This window comes from Pollicipes pollicipes, unplaced genomic scaffold (genome assembly GCF_011947565.3).
Source record: "Pollicipes pollicipes isolate AB1234 unplaced genomic scaffold, Ppol_2.1 Scaffold_1600;HRSCAF=1878_pilon_pilon_pilon, whole genome shotgun sequence".
In the NCBI taxonomy this organism is placed as follows: domain Eukaryota; kingdom Metazoa; phylum Arthropoda; class Thecostraca; order Pollicipedomorpha; family Pollicipedidae; genus Pollicipes; species Pollicipes pollicipes.
The window spans coordinates 24,431,353-24,444,201 of NW_023595962.1; the positions used below are offsets into that span (position 1 = coordinate 24,431,353).

Sequence of the window (12,849 nt, forward strand, 5' to 3'; positions counted from 1 at the left end):
AGATAGCCATTTTCCTTCATCGAGCACCACACAACCGCATCACTTCCTGGAGGACGCCAGATGGTCAAATCCCTTCCTTGGGCACCACACAACCGCATCACTTCCTGGATGGCTACAGATAGCCATATTCCTTCCTCTGGCACCGCACAAGCGCATCACTTCCTGGAGGACACCAGATGGCCAAATTCCTTCCTTGGGCATCACACAACCGCATCACTTCCTGGATGGCTACAGATAGCCATATTCCTTCCTCTCGCACCACACAACCGCATCACTTCCTGGAGGACACCAGATGGCCAAATCCCTTCCTTGGGCACCACACAACCGCATCACTTCCTTGATGGCACCAGCCGCAGGATTTGGTCGGGGCTGAGCTGGTGCACGTTCCGCAGGTGCTTCCGCAACGAGGGCACGATGCTGACCACCTTGCCGCAGAGCGGGCAGGAGGTGAGGCCGCGGTGCTTGTCCTGGTGGTTTGACAGCGAGCCCGGCGTGCGGTACACCTGCCCGCACGTGGCGCAAGAGAACCCTGCCGGAGGAGGTGGCTGGGTAACCATAAGAACAGCAACGGTGTGAGGCAAAGAAGTAGTAGAAATCTAACTGGCACCAGTCCAGTTTCGTGTCAAACGCGTGATCGAAGTATGAGCTGTGACACATGGCACTGCAGCCGATGCGCTCGAGAACCTCGGTCATCGCTCAGGTGACCAATCATTGGCTGCATGGCACATCACGTTGTGTGCGAGTGGCCGTTCCTGTACTTGATGACCATGTGATTCTCCCTTGGTGCCGACGCAAATATGTTCAAAATGGGTTCACGTGACGCGACGCGACTGACGTGACGTGACTGACGTGACGTGACTGACGCGACGTGACCTTACGCACGTGGCGAGTTAGTACCGGTGGTGATACGAAGCGTATATGAAGTTTTCAAGGTAGTTTGTGTCCGGTGGTTAAGGGCAGACTGATCATTCTGGAAACTTTCGCAAAAACACACCGCACTGAATGCGGTGTGTGCGGGAAGTGCACCTCAGTTACCCAAATTACACAGTGTGCTGACGTCCCAGCCGCTGGAATGGCACTGGACTGGAGTTTTAAACTGCAATGCTACCATCGAAATGAGACATGATTAGATACCATGCAATGCATTGCACAATTTGTTCACAAATCTCACAAAAAATCCCGTTGCAGATGGCTATAACCGATATGGATGCTGCAAAAAACACCCAGTTACTTCCGGCGAAAGCATCCGCACAAATATACATTTCAAACGAAAAATCTGGACCATTAGGTAAAATTGTAGGAACGGTTTTCCAGTTCTGAGTGGATATGCGTAAACTAAATGTGCAAGACTGCATCTCGACTTCGACTTAAAAGGCGACACTCTACAGTGAGCGCTTACCAAGCGACAACGCAAAGCCGACGTTTGTACTGACACAGGCTGAACCCTCGTCCACGTCTCCTACTGCCCCTTCAAAGGACGTGATGTGAAGTGAGACTGACCCTCGTCCACGTCTCCCACAGTCCCTTCGAAGGACGTGATGTGAAGTGAGGCTGACGCAGAGCTGAGCCGTCACCGAGCCCACGACGGGTTAGAAAGCCTACCGTGCACAAGCATCTGCGGTGGAGATAAGGAAACACAGCGGAAGAAAGACATTTGGACACGATAACCCTCGCTTCGCGTTTAAAAGAAGGCACGGTGATAAACTTTGCCCTGCTGGTCACGAAGAAATGTGTGGCAATGCAAACGTTCGTCATTAAGCTGACTACCGACATCAGTGCTTTCACGAGCAGATGGACTATCAAATCTAGTGTCCAGCTGTCGAACGGTTCGTGCACGTGTGACAGATACAGAGATCTGTTTTGCTCATTCGGAAGACGTTGAACGGTACGGTGTCGATAAGAACTTTTCAGGTCCCAGAAACTACACGAACGTCAGAGATTTGGTCACCTTTGTACTTTCGTTCAAACGATGGTAGTGTAACGTTTCAACGCATCCCTGTTACCTGAAATTACCGCACGTTTGAGCGCGTTTTTGAACCCCGGGTGTGAGAATCAATTCTAGGCATGAATGTCTGATTGAAAGAAATGGCTGTCCACTGTATGTGTGTGTTCTTGCGCGTCACAGCACCCGGAGCTTCATGAAAATGCACTATTCTGCTGCCATGGTCAAGCAGCTACCTAACAAATCATGAACACCGGGCAAACGAACTATGCAAAATGTCCAGAAAATACTTGACTAAACGTAGACGGAAGTATTGCATTTTGATCTCGACTTTACTATAGTTTAGGGACCCAGCGAAGCTTTGAGCGAAAGACTTGCTAACAAATCGCGCACTAGCTCCGGCAGGCACGTGGTAACTTGACACGAATAAGCTATTTTCGGTGGAGAATGACACCTTTTACTGAGACTTCGTGTTATTAGTTTTGGACTCTTCATAATTTTGGTCTCTCGTTGATGACCAGAAATAATTTATCGCTAAATAAGGTCTCCTTCGGAGCTTTGGCTCATTCCGGTCTCTCTGACGTTCATTTCACATGTCGAGTCTCCATGACACATTTCAGAAGCGTTTTCGGCGTAGTGGTTAGTACTATTGCATAAGCAAAGCATTCAGGTCAGGCATATGCAGTGCAGCCAGGCATAGCTGCGCCAAATTTTGTGCAGCTGCACGAAGATCCAGCTGTAGGAAATTTGCAAGGCCACTGACCGACGGCAAGTAAAAGTCAGGAAACGGCTGTCAGCAACAATTCCTAGGAAGTCGTTCAATCTGATGCGACAATGGAGTGTCAGACAAAGCAATGCATTTTCGAGATGGACTCTTAGACGCTCAGACATTTCAAGTTAGGATCACGTCTTACTCAGCTGGCCTTGGGTCGGTATGGCATGAAGGTCAGACCAATGTCATAACCCAGTTGCTTTCATACTGAGCATCTTCTTTGTTGAGACGTGTTTGACGCTGTTTTTAAATTTCTTCATCACAGAGACGTCAACAGACAGCCTATTCGGACTTGGATTGGAGATTTTGAGATTTTTGAGACAGGGATTTGAGATTTTTAGATTTGAAGCTTAGAGGAGGCAACTCACCTACCAACCTTTTGCTTTGAGGAACAGGAAGAACGGCCTAGCCTAGACGCTGACATTGACCTGGCTGACTTAAATTCAAGTCTTAAATGACTTAACGACCTTGGCTTGAATTGAAAAGTCAAAACAACCTCGAATCTTTTTGGCAACCTTGACTTTTTACTTGTCAAATAAGGCCACTGACCTTAAACAAGCACCAGTGATCTTCTGCTTCGATTGGGTGTTTTCATTACAATAACTTGCATGAGGAGGCCTGAGGGACCTCAGATATCGACTGGGAATGTCACCTTGCGGGGCCTTGTTTGACCCGGACGTTACGACCTAGGGGCTTGAAATGTAACATAGGTGAGTTCTTATGTAAGCTTCCCTGTATAGTCAACCTGCTATACCCAGCTGTTTTAGTTTTTTCTGATATCGAGTGTTCAAATTGACCCCCTCCCTCTCCGCTCGTGGGTTATTCAGGAAAAAACCTTCCGGTTAAAGTCACCTGTCACCGGAGCACGTGCGACGGATAGAGGAGACATGCTGCCGGACCAAAAACCTTTGCTGACATTTTCCCCGTACGTGACAGACAATCAACGTCCAACAAGTGGTGGGTCTCTCTTAGGAAACATCCACAAGAAGGGGAACGGAATACAGACCTGTCATCCAGCAACGCGGCATACACATGACCGCTCCAAACAGGGGCATAGGAGCTCACTCCTGAGTGCGCCCATCGGCGTGTGGTCTGACCTCGCAGAGACGGCAGCACGACTCAAAGTTTAAAAGGGAAAGAAACGCAAAGGCGCGGAGCGACGCTTACCTGTCGTGGACATTCGGTAAACTTCGGAGGGGCCTTCTTATTCGTGGCATCCTGAGTAAAAAAATATAATCACATACTTAACTAAGCGACTTACAACTTAGCTACATTCGGCTTGATTCGCTAGGTCAGATTCATGTGCGCGAGTTTATGTTGTGTTGTGTATGGTGACAGCTAATCGGTCTACTAGACTGTGTACCTCGGCTGAGCGCCGGGCAGTCACTGTTCCGCCCCCTGCCTCTCCAACGGGCCATTGGACGCACGTGGCAGGGCCGCAAACGTAGGGCTTGCCCATGTCCTGCCGCTAGCGCGTCTCTCGGTCAACAGCTCGGCACGTGACGAACCCACCAACGGGCCCCACGCAATCAGCGCACGGAACCCATGTCCTGCCGCTAGTGCGTCCCCAGGTCAACAGCTCGGCACGTGCCGTACCCGCCGACGGGTCGCACGCAATCAGCGCGCCGAGAAGTGTTTTAACCGGCAATGCCAAATCGAGTGCTTGCAGTTTTCGCAAACAAGAAGTCGTGTGCCTCCATTGCTGGAGACGGCTGCCAAGTATGAGCGATGTTGACAGCAAAAGCGAATTGTCGCTGCATAATGGTACAAAATAAGGGCAGCTGAGTGGGGTAAACTTCATTCTCCCTCACACACCATCTGGTTTAAATTGTGAAGTACCAACCCTGCTGCATCCAAAAATGCAGGGTACCGTAGCGCTAAAAACATCTCGTTCTCCTGCTCCTTCTTATGTCGTGAAACTACGGCGCACACTTAGAGTACAATGCGGGTTGAGAATGGCCTGTTCTTTACAGCAGAATGTATCTTTGCAACTGCGTGTAATAAAGTCCCAGAGCATAATTAACGGCACGCAGTGATCTAAAATCATGCCCTGCGACCTAAATCCGGCTCGAAAATGCATTTATACTTTCTCAGCAACTCTCTGCGAATGAGATATTCCTCTGTCATAACACATAGTTAGCCAGTGTTTGAATTAAATGGGTTTGTCTGGCAATACAAGCAGAATGCAATGGACGCTTCTGTATCACCATGTTCCAGTACTATACGGGAAGTGGATTATGCGAAGCTAGGGCTTTCGAACCTCAGTTTATATTTCCTACAAAAGTACCGTTACAAGAATATCTCGAATAAATTGTGTCACATATCTTTTGTCTTATTAATTGTGTCACATATCACACATAGGTACACAACGTTATTAAGCTTTAGATCAAAAGTTATGAGAACAAGCAAAACTAAATTAAATGTTCCAAACTTGGCTCATCATCGCATGGCGTTAACCTAAGCTCATTACCGTTGCAACTGAAGGCAAGGCGACACATCGCGAAGTGATATTTTAAGTAACTTTCGGTATAGCAGCACGTCTGCACTATTGCACACGCACACATATACACACATCGGTATGAGTGCTGTATATTCAGATACCAACAGAAGATTACTGCATTGAAACCACTGATTCACCGAACAGTGTTTGGAAGTGTTTATGTAAACTTTTGGGTTCACGAGTACCCCCTGGTATATTAGGGGTTGCTTCCTCTACATCAGGCCTTTGCATTCAGAATGCCGAAACACCAGGACCTGAAGGACCTCCGTTCTTACATCAAAAAGTATTCCCACTACATTCACGACAGACTGTACGAAAATGTCCGATCTTATCTAATAATTCACTGGTAAATTTTTCAAGTGACAACAGATTAGAACGAGCGCGGATTCACAGCGAAGGGGTCTTGGTTGCATGGGTCTGCAACGCCGTGACGGATGGGTAATGAGGCCAACCATACCCATCTTTCAAACATGAGGAGGCCGTCTGACTTACGACGAGACTTAATCGACGCCGAACCACGCTCAGCTGATTTTCTCCAGCGAAAGAAATATGTGCCGCGCACAGGTGTGGCGGGATGAGTACCCTTCATGAACGTGCTTGTCTCAGCCCGTGATCCACACGTTGGTCGGCGGGAGACCGCGGCACGTGTTCCAAGATGATTCACTGCGTACAACATGTACTTAAAGCACGTGGTCCTATGAACAATCAGCACATATCGTCTGGCAAGACAATGGCACGTTTCTTCCAAAAGCCACAGATCCAAGTCGCAGTTCACAGCATGAGCGCAGCTCCAGCGACTGCCGCCGCCGCCCGGTGGTCGGTGCGCTGCCGTCCTGTCCTCTTCCGCTTCACATTCGGCCCTACCAATATCGCCCCTCTCTATACCACTCACAGTTTTGTTCTGCCAGACTCCCATCTCCCGCTCTACCAATCCACCATTTGCGTCCACCACTCCACTGTCCGGCTCTACCGCTCTACCGCTCTGCCGTTCGCCGCCGGCGGTCGGGCACGATCTGCAGCACCTGCTCGGCCGTGAGCTTGTGCACCTGGGCGAGATGCTTGCGCAGGTCGGGCACGTTGTTGGAGACGCGGCCACACAGCGGGCACATGGTTAGACCCTCGTGCACCTTAGTGTGGGACACCATGGAGCGGTAGGTGCGGTAGCGCTGTCCGCACACGCCGCACGCGTGCTCGCCCGCACCTGCAAAACGAAAACGGATTAGACTGTGTTAGCTTATCTCAGGAAGCATGGAAGTGTTCCGCCATAACTGCTACAGTCTCCCGACATGTGGGTGTTCGGCCATGACTGCTACAGTCTCCCGAGCCGATCAGTGACATGTGAGTGTTCGGCCATGACTGCTACAGTCTCCCGAGTCGATGAGTGACATGTGAATGTTCGGCCACAACTGCTACAGTCTCCCGAGCCGATCAGTGACATGTGAGTGTTCTGCCATGACTGCTACAGTCTCCCGAGCCGATGAGTGACATGTGAGTGTTCGGCCATGACTGCTACAGTCTCCCGAGCCGATGAGTGACATGTGAGTGTTCTGCCATGACTGCTACAGTCTCCCGAGCCGATGAGTGACATGTGAGTGTTCGGCCATGACTGCTACAGTCTCCAAAGCCGATGAGTGACACGTGAGTGTTCGGCCATGACTGCTACAGTCTCCCGAGCCGATGAGTGGAGGATTACAAAAACCTGGTGAGTTTCGAGCCCACACCATTACTGCGGCTAGTCATGTATGCTACCATCGGCTACATACAGTCCTGGGAGCGCATCTGATGAGCAGAAACCTCATGTGCCAAGCATTAAGCGGAGCAGGAGGGCTGAGGCATGAATGGGTGGATGGCAAATTAGACAAACATAACGCGCTGGGCATAATGTCGTCAGACATGTGGACAAATACTGGGGATCACTCGGCCACGCCCGGGAGGGGTCCGAGTAGCCCCAACCAGGATTACAAAATCAAACGTGAGACGTCGAGTGCCAACGATTGGATGCAGTTTGACTGGCGTCCGGGAAAAAGGAATATAGCACTTGAGCCGAACAGAAATGGAATGACGCAAGCAAAATTACTTGTATAATTGTAGTTCGTATATCGTATTTTGAGCAAAATTGAAATGGATGTGCCGTAAAGTAAATAGCCTTAGCTCATGTTATAGAAAAAACATAAAAAACTGTGACAGACCTCTGACTCTAAGCCTTGTGGTCCCATTTCTATACCATGAGCATAGGCTATTTACTTACCTCATAATCATTGCGTTTAATGAATGTGGGATGACAAATTATCACAGACCATGCGTTCTTAGAGTTAGATGTCACACCCCGCATGCAAGAGAAGGTGGTGGCTAAACGACGTGATCAAGCAATCGTTACAACACACAATCAAAGTATTCAACGTTCCCAGCAGTGTTCATAGCCGCGGGTGAACAAAGTTACCCTACCTACTGACTCAAGGCGTAACGCAAGCAAAGAAATAGTCTTGCATCTGTGCACACTGATTCGTTGTGTTCTGAGCCCTCCGGAAATGTTCCAGAGTATGCGAGATGCATACGGAACGCCACGTTTTCCTTCTTCAACCCACATTTTGTCTTATGCCTTCAAGTTTTCGTTCACCCGTGGCCGAGAGCACTGCTAGAAGCCTTGAGTATTGCCATGGTATATTCCAATTACCGTTTGATGTTTCTTTCTCAAGCAGTAGCTCCTGGCATACGGCAGATTGGGTAGCTCAGTATGACACGGTAATAGTAAGACAGTAGCTCATGATGCCGAGAAAAAAAGTACTTTGCGGTTTGCATTGCTTATATCACTAGATCACGAAGGGCAGATGACACCAGTTAAACAAAACGCCAAATCACTTACGAAGAGTTCCATACGGCGGATGCCCAACAGCGGGACATACTCATCAGGTGCGTACCACATGCGTTTGTAAAGCGGAAGGTTCGTGGCCCGTCAACGAATCTTAAGACCACCCTGGTTGTGGCATCACACATTGCACTAAAATAAATCACAGTGCAAATTTGGTTGTTCTCCGCCGTCTTGAGGAGAATCATGACCTCGTTGCGTTGGTAGAGGTTGGTTTCGCGATTAGGCTAAGTGCGTCAGCTGGCATTGCTTTCCACGCAACAACCGGCTGCCGAGTGAGAAATACTAACATTAGGGACGCAAGTTGTCGATTCCAGCTATGCTATATCATTGTGTCCGGCAGGTTGTCGCCGCAGGGTTCATCTCGGGCGCGTCTCGTGCAGTGCGACATTAAGAGACAGCCCATGGCAGACATTTGAAGTCTCTTCGATGTCCTTGCGCAAAGGTGAGGAACACATATGTTATCCATCGAGATCGGAACGGTCTTCGTGCATTTTCATATTATGGCAGCACAACGGAACGCTGCTCAAATCTTTTAAAACAAGAGCATAGGTTGCCGTTTCATATGCAAATAATGTTTAGCAGAGGACTGCCCAATCATAACGCAATGGATACGTAGTGTTTGCCAGTATTCCCCGGCGAAATCTATACACAGACGCACCACACCCACGGCATTCTTCTTCAGTGCAGCCCAGGTGCCTGAGCCTTGCAACGCCTTACAATCCAGTTTATTGGCCACACCCCATCATTCAGCAGCCGGTGGTACAAAAATGCAAAAGTATAAAAACTAATTTGCTTGTTCCGCAGTTGCCGTTCGGAATGTACATCAACACCGTCAAGTGTATAGGGTGGAATCCGATACCGCAGCCACGCATATCAAAACTAAGTTTTAACATCTCAACGACTTGGCTTCATCAATAACAGCAAGACAATCAAGCCCGCCCATTTTATGGACATGAAGGGCACAGTTTAAGTCCGGGCAGGCGGCACGGTAAGCCACATCACCTAAAAACCGAACCACGCGAGAGTAAAACTGCCCTAAAGTGTACCGTCAAAGTTTGCACCACGCAGTTTCCAACACCGCTTAGGCAAACTTGCCAACACTGGGGGGTTCCGGAGAATTTCAATCCGTTTTTTCCACGCACCTTCACAACCTTCACGTTAAACTTTCCACACATTTCGCACACGCCATTTTAAGTCTCACATCTCTAACCTCCGCTCAGCCTATGACATCAGCGGAGCGGAAGAGCCTGGTCAAGACCTGATGTACCATTTGTAAACACATTAAGAAGGAACATGTCATCAATGAAACCAGCGTGAACACCAAGGTCATTCTGGTGTCGCTTCGAATTCGCGCTGTTCAAACTCGAACTGACCAACGTCAAGTCAAAGAAGGGCTGCGATACGGTACTTACGGCCCCTTAAAATGCGGTGGGGACATCACAGCAACAGACCAGAAATATATATAACCTCCGCATTCATCACGACGGCAACACCACATCACAGTCCAACTTGCCTCAATACGTGGCAAAGAAGGGGCCGATACCCGGGTAAAGCTGGCTACATCGCTCGGTAATACATGATCAAAGACGACACCACACATGATATTGGTCACAAACGTGTACACATAACAGACACCAGGATGTGACCCAAGCACCAGGTAGGCAAAACACCCGAAAGGGAAATTATCGTCCAGTTTGAGAAACGCCAAGGCAGGAAGCAGCGATAGTGTGACAAATCTCCACCAGCTACACTACTTCTTACATCCGCTACTTGTCAAATCCAAACCACCGCCACGTGGAACACAGACTTGGCTTGATGAGGACAGCTCGCGAACGGCTGGTGGTCGTACTACGGCAGACGTATGCGCGTGGGAACCATCTGGCGAATTTCGTCCACGTGCAGCCCATGCACGGTCTCTAGGTGGCGCCGTAGGTGAGCCACTTTGCTCGTCACCTTCCCACACAGCCGGCACGTCGTCAGCCCCTCGTGGACCTTGCGGTGAAGCTTTAGTGACATCCCGTGCCGGTACGAGCGGCCGCAGATGTCGCAGCTGAAACACACTGGTGGCAGAGGTGGGATCAGAGTCGCATAGCGTGCGCTGTGCTCAGAATGGTAATTCTGCAATTGCCAGAATGTTTTTGGTTTGCAGGTGGCATACTATCCAACGCAGAACACGGCAGCACAGGTAGTGCGTGATTATCGATGTGGGGGTAATAGCTTCTAACTTGCCTCATGGCATACATGCTCGATCACCATACCCCGAGATTACGACTTTTTTGGGGCTTCCGAAGCGTGACAGCAGCGTGCATTCATGTTAATGATAATGATAACACTTTGCGGACTATTGTTCCATTGAACTATTAAAATACATGCATTATACTTCAGCGTCAATGATCACCAAATCTGAAACAGAATTACTGTCCCAGCTCCCTGGCAGCAACTCAATGAAGCGGACGGATCAGAACATTATTTCACCTAGTCTGATCAGTATTTCCCACTGAGCGCGAACTAACAGTGAGCCCTACTATTGAAATAAATTTGGCGACAGGTTAAAGAGACCAATTAATAACATAATTATTTCAATTCAAGGAGCGAGCATGACGAAACATACTCAGAGCTGCCTTTAAGTTGACGACAAAGCCACCATCGTATCAAATGCCAATTCATGGTCGGGTTTGAACAAAATCAGCCGAGAGCACACCACCGGTCGGCGCCAAAACTCCGCGGGTGTCGGAAACGGCCTGCGGCAAGCGGCGCTGAGCACTGCCGTAGGATAAGGGCCAAACGGGATGCACGGGGAGAAATCATATAGTCGATTAATCAGAATTTTCGTGGCCTCGTTCGGGTCCGGACACAGGGTACTAATCAGAATGCACAGCGTCATCCGCCCACACCCTTCGATGGGAGCAAGCTGAGCATCATTCCGAGTGTGCCCCAGTATGGGGTCTGCTAACGCGGTTGCTTAGCAGCCTTGTTATGCGTTAAAACACGCCTGGGCTGCTCATTGAGCACAACGCGCTCAGTTGGGGGTCGACTTGATTCTCCTGGGATCTCAAATAACCAAGACAGCGAGACACACCAAAGTGTCCAGAGAAGGCATGCATGCATGCCACGTTATTTGTGTCAAATTTTGAGATTTCTAGGTAATGACCTCAGCGCCAACAAAAGTTCACAATTGCGAACTCCCGATTGGCATCCGAAATGCGCTCAGACTTGATATAATCATCTTTAACCTAGTAACCCCTTCCAAAAAGGGCAGCTCGAGACCATTTCAGGTCCAACGATCTCATTTATCCTTCAAATGGTCCATGGGATCTTCCTTCCATCCCGTGGTCCATGGGCTCAAAACCTTCGCTGTTACTTTCATATTTTAAGTTAAATAAGCGGCAGATGGTTAATAATATAAACCAAACTAAACTAAAAATAAATAAAATAAACTAAAAATAAACTAAAACTAAAAAATACACTAAACAAAAGAACTAAACATAAATAATAACAAATGGTTAATTGGGGTCAGTTTAGGTCAGTGACCTCCTATGACCCTTGTTAAGTACAAATCATACGTTTGTTGACGTCCCATGATCGAGAAATTCCACATGAGCGTCAAAAATACCCCATAAAGCAAATTCTTCATTAGAAAAGCAAATTGGCTTCAACCTCGGTCAGACCTTTGTATCTGACCCAAGGTCAATGGAACGGTCTTCTTCTTATATCTGACCCAAGGTATTCATAAATTCAACTGTTTCATCGCCTAAGAAAACATCTCAAAGTTATCTGGCTTTGTCTAGCACCCGTTATCGCGTCAGATTGACCAATGCCCCACGAATCGCCTTCGTTAACAGTCATGAACTAATTTCGCCCTAGATCAGCGACCTTTCAAAGGTACATTACATGCTTTATACCAAACAATCGGTTATTGAATTGCTCATAGCTAGATCAAATTTGGCGCCGCCACGGTACGCCGTTCGGAAGTTGTTCTAGAAAACCCAAAGGGGGGGGGGGGCAACTGGCCCCCAACCGAGCACGTGTTAACACGCCTAAAGAAGAACGAAGTAACTAGTAATCGTAGGATCAAAAACATCTGAAATGAACACCAACAGCCATTCCTTATTCTGCGTGTAACCATGCTAATAGCAGCAGCCAGGCTAATGCGCGCTACGTCACAAGATGCAGATTGGTACAGCATGGGCCAAGATATGAACACCACGAGAACGCCGGCTACCTCAACGTGTTGCTCCCAATTCGCAGGTGGCGGCGCCCTTGCACGAATAAAACAGCCGACGTCAATCCACATGCGAATTTATTACCGTGTCACCGTATCAATCAAATAACCAATAAAAAAACAAACGACGGCGAATTAAATTGACCGAACTAATGACCCACTTCACCACTTTGCACTTTAACCACATGGAGACCCCCCTGCCACAATCACACGGCTTGATTAAGGCAATGGTACTCTGTTCACCCTGTTAGATCACTTGAAGTCTGCAGTGTAATTCGCGTAGAACATTCGCATAAGACCCTATCGCGAACCCCAGCCCACGTATGAAAACGATATGCGAGTGATTCGAGTGAAGTAGCCGTCCAGTGCCAAAATTACTGTCGTTATCCACTTAAAAAAGATGACTGATGCCAACAGAATAAAATTAAAATACTCTAAGATTACGGAACCAGTCCTGATGTAAGCAGCCAATTATGAACATCTGTTAAGGCGATTTGCATTTGGTAAAATCCATTCATTGATAAAACTTTCATTCATTCATTGG

The 12,849-nt window shown here is 48.4% G+C and overlaps 1 protein-coding gene across 1 annotated transcript; it reads right to left on the bottom strand.

Annotated features, from left to right (window-relative positions):
* Positions 1-329: 329 nt before the first annotated feature.
* LOC119114853 (myeloid zinc finger 1) lies at positions 330-6,954 on the bottom strand. The gene is made up of 3 exons (XM_037238905.1): positions 6,942-6,954; positions 6,215-6,415; positions 330-529 (listed from the first exon to the last, which is right to left on the bottom strand). The coding sequence occupies exons 1-3, from the start codon at positions 6,952-6,954 to the stop codon at positions 330-332; spliced, it is 414 nt and encodes a 137-aa protein (XP_037094800.1).
* Positions 6,955-12,849: the final 5,895 nt, after the last annotated feature.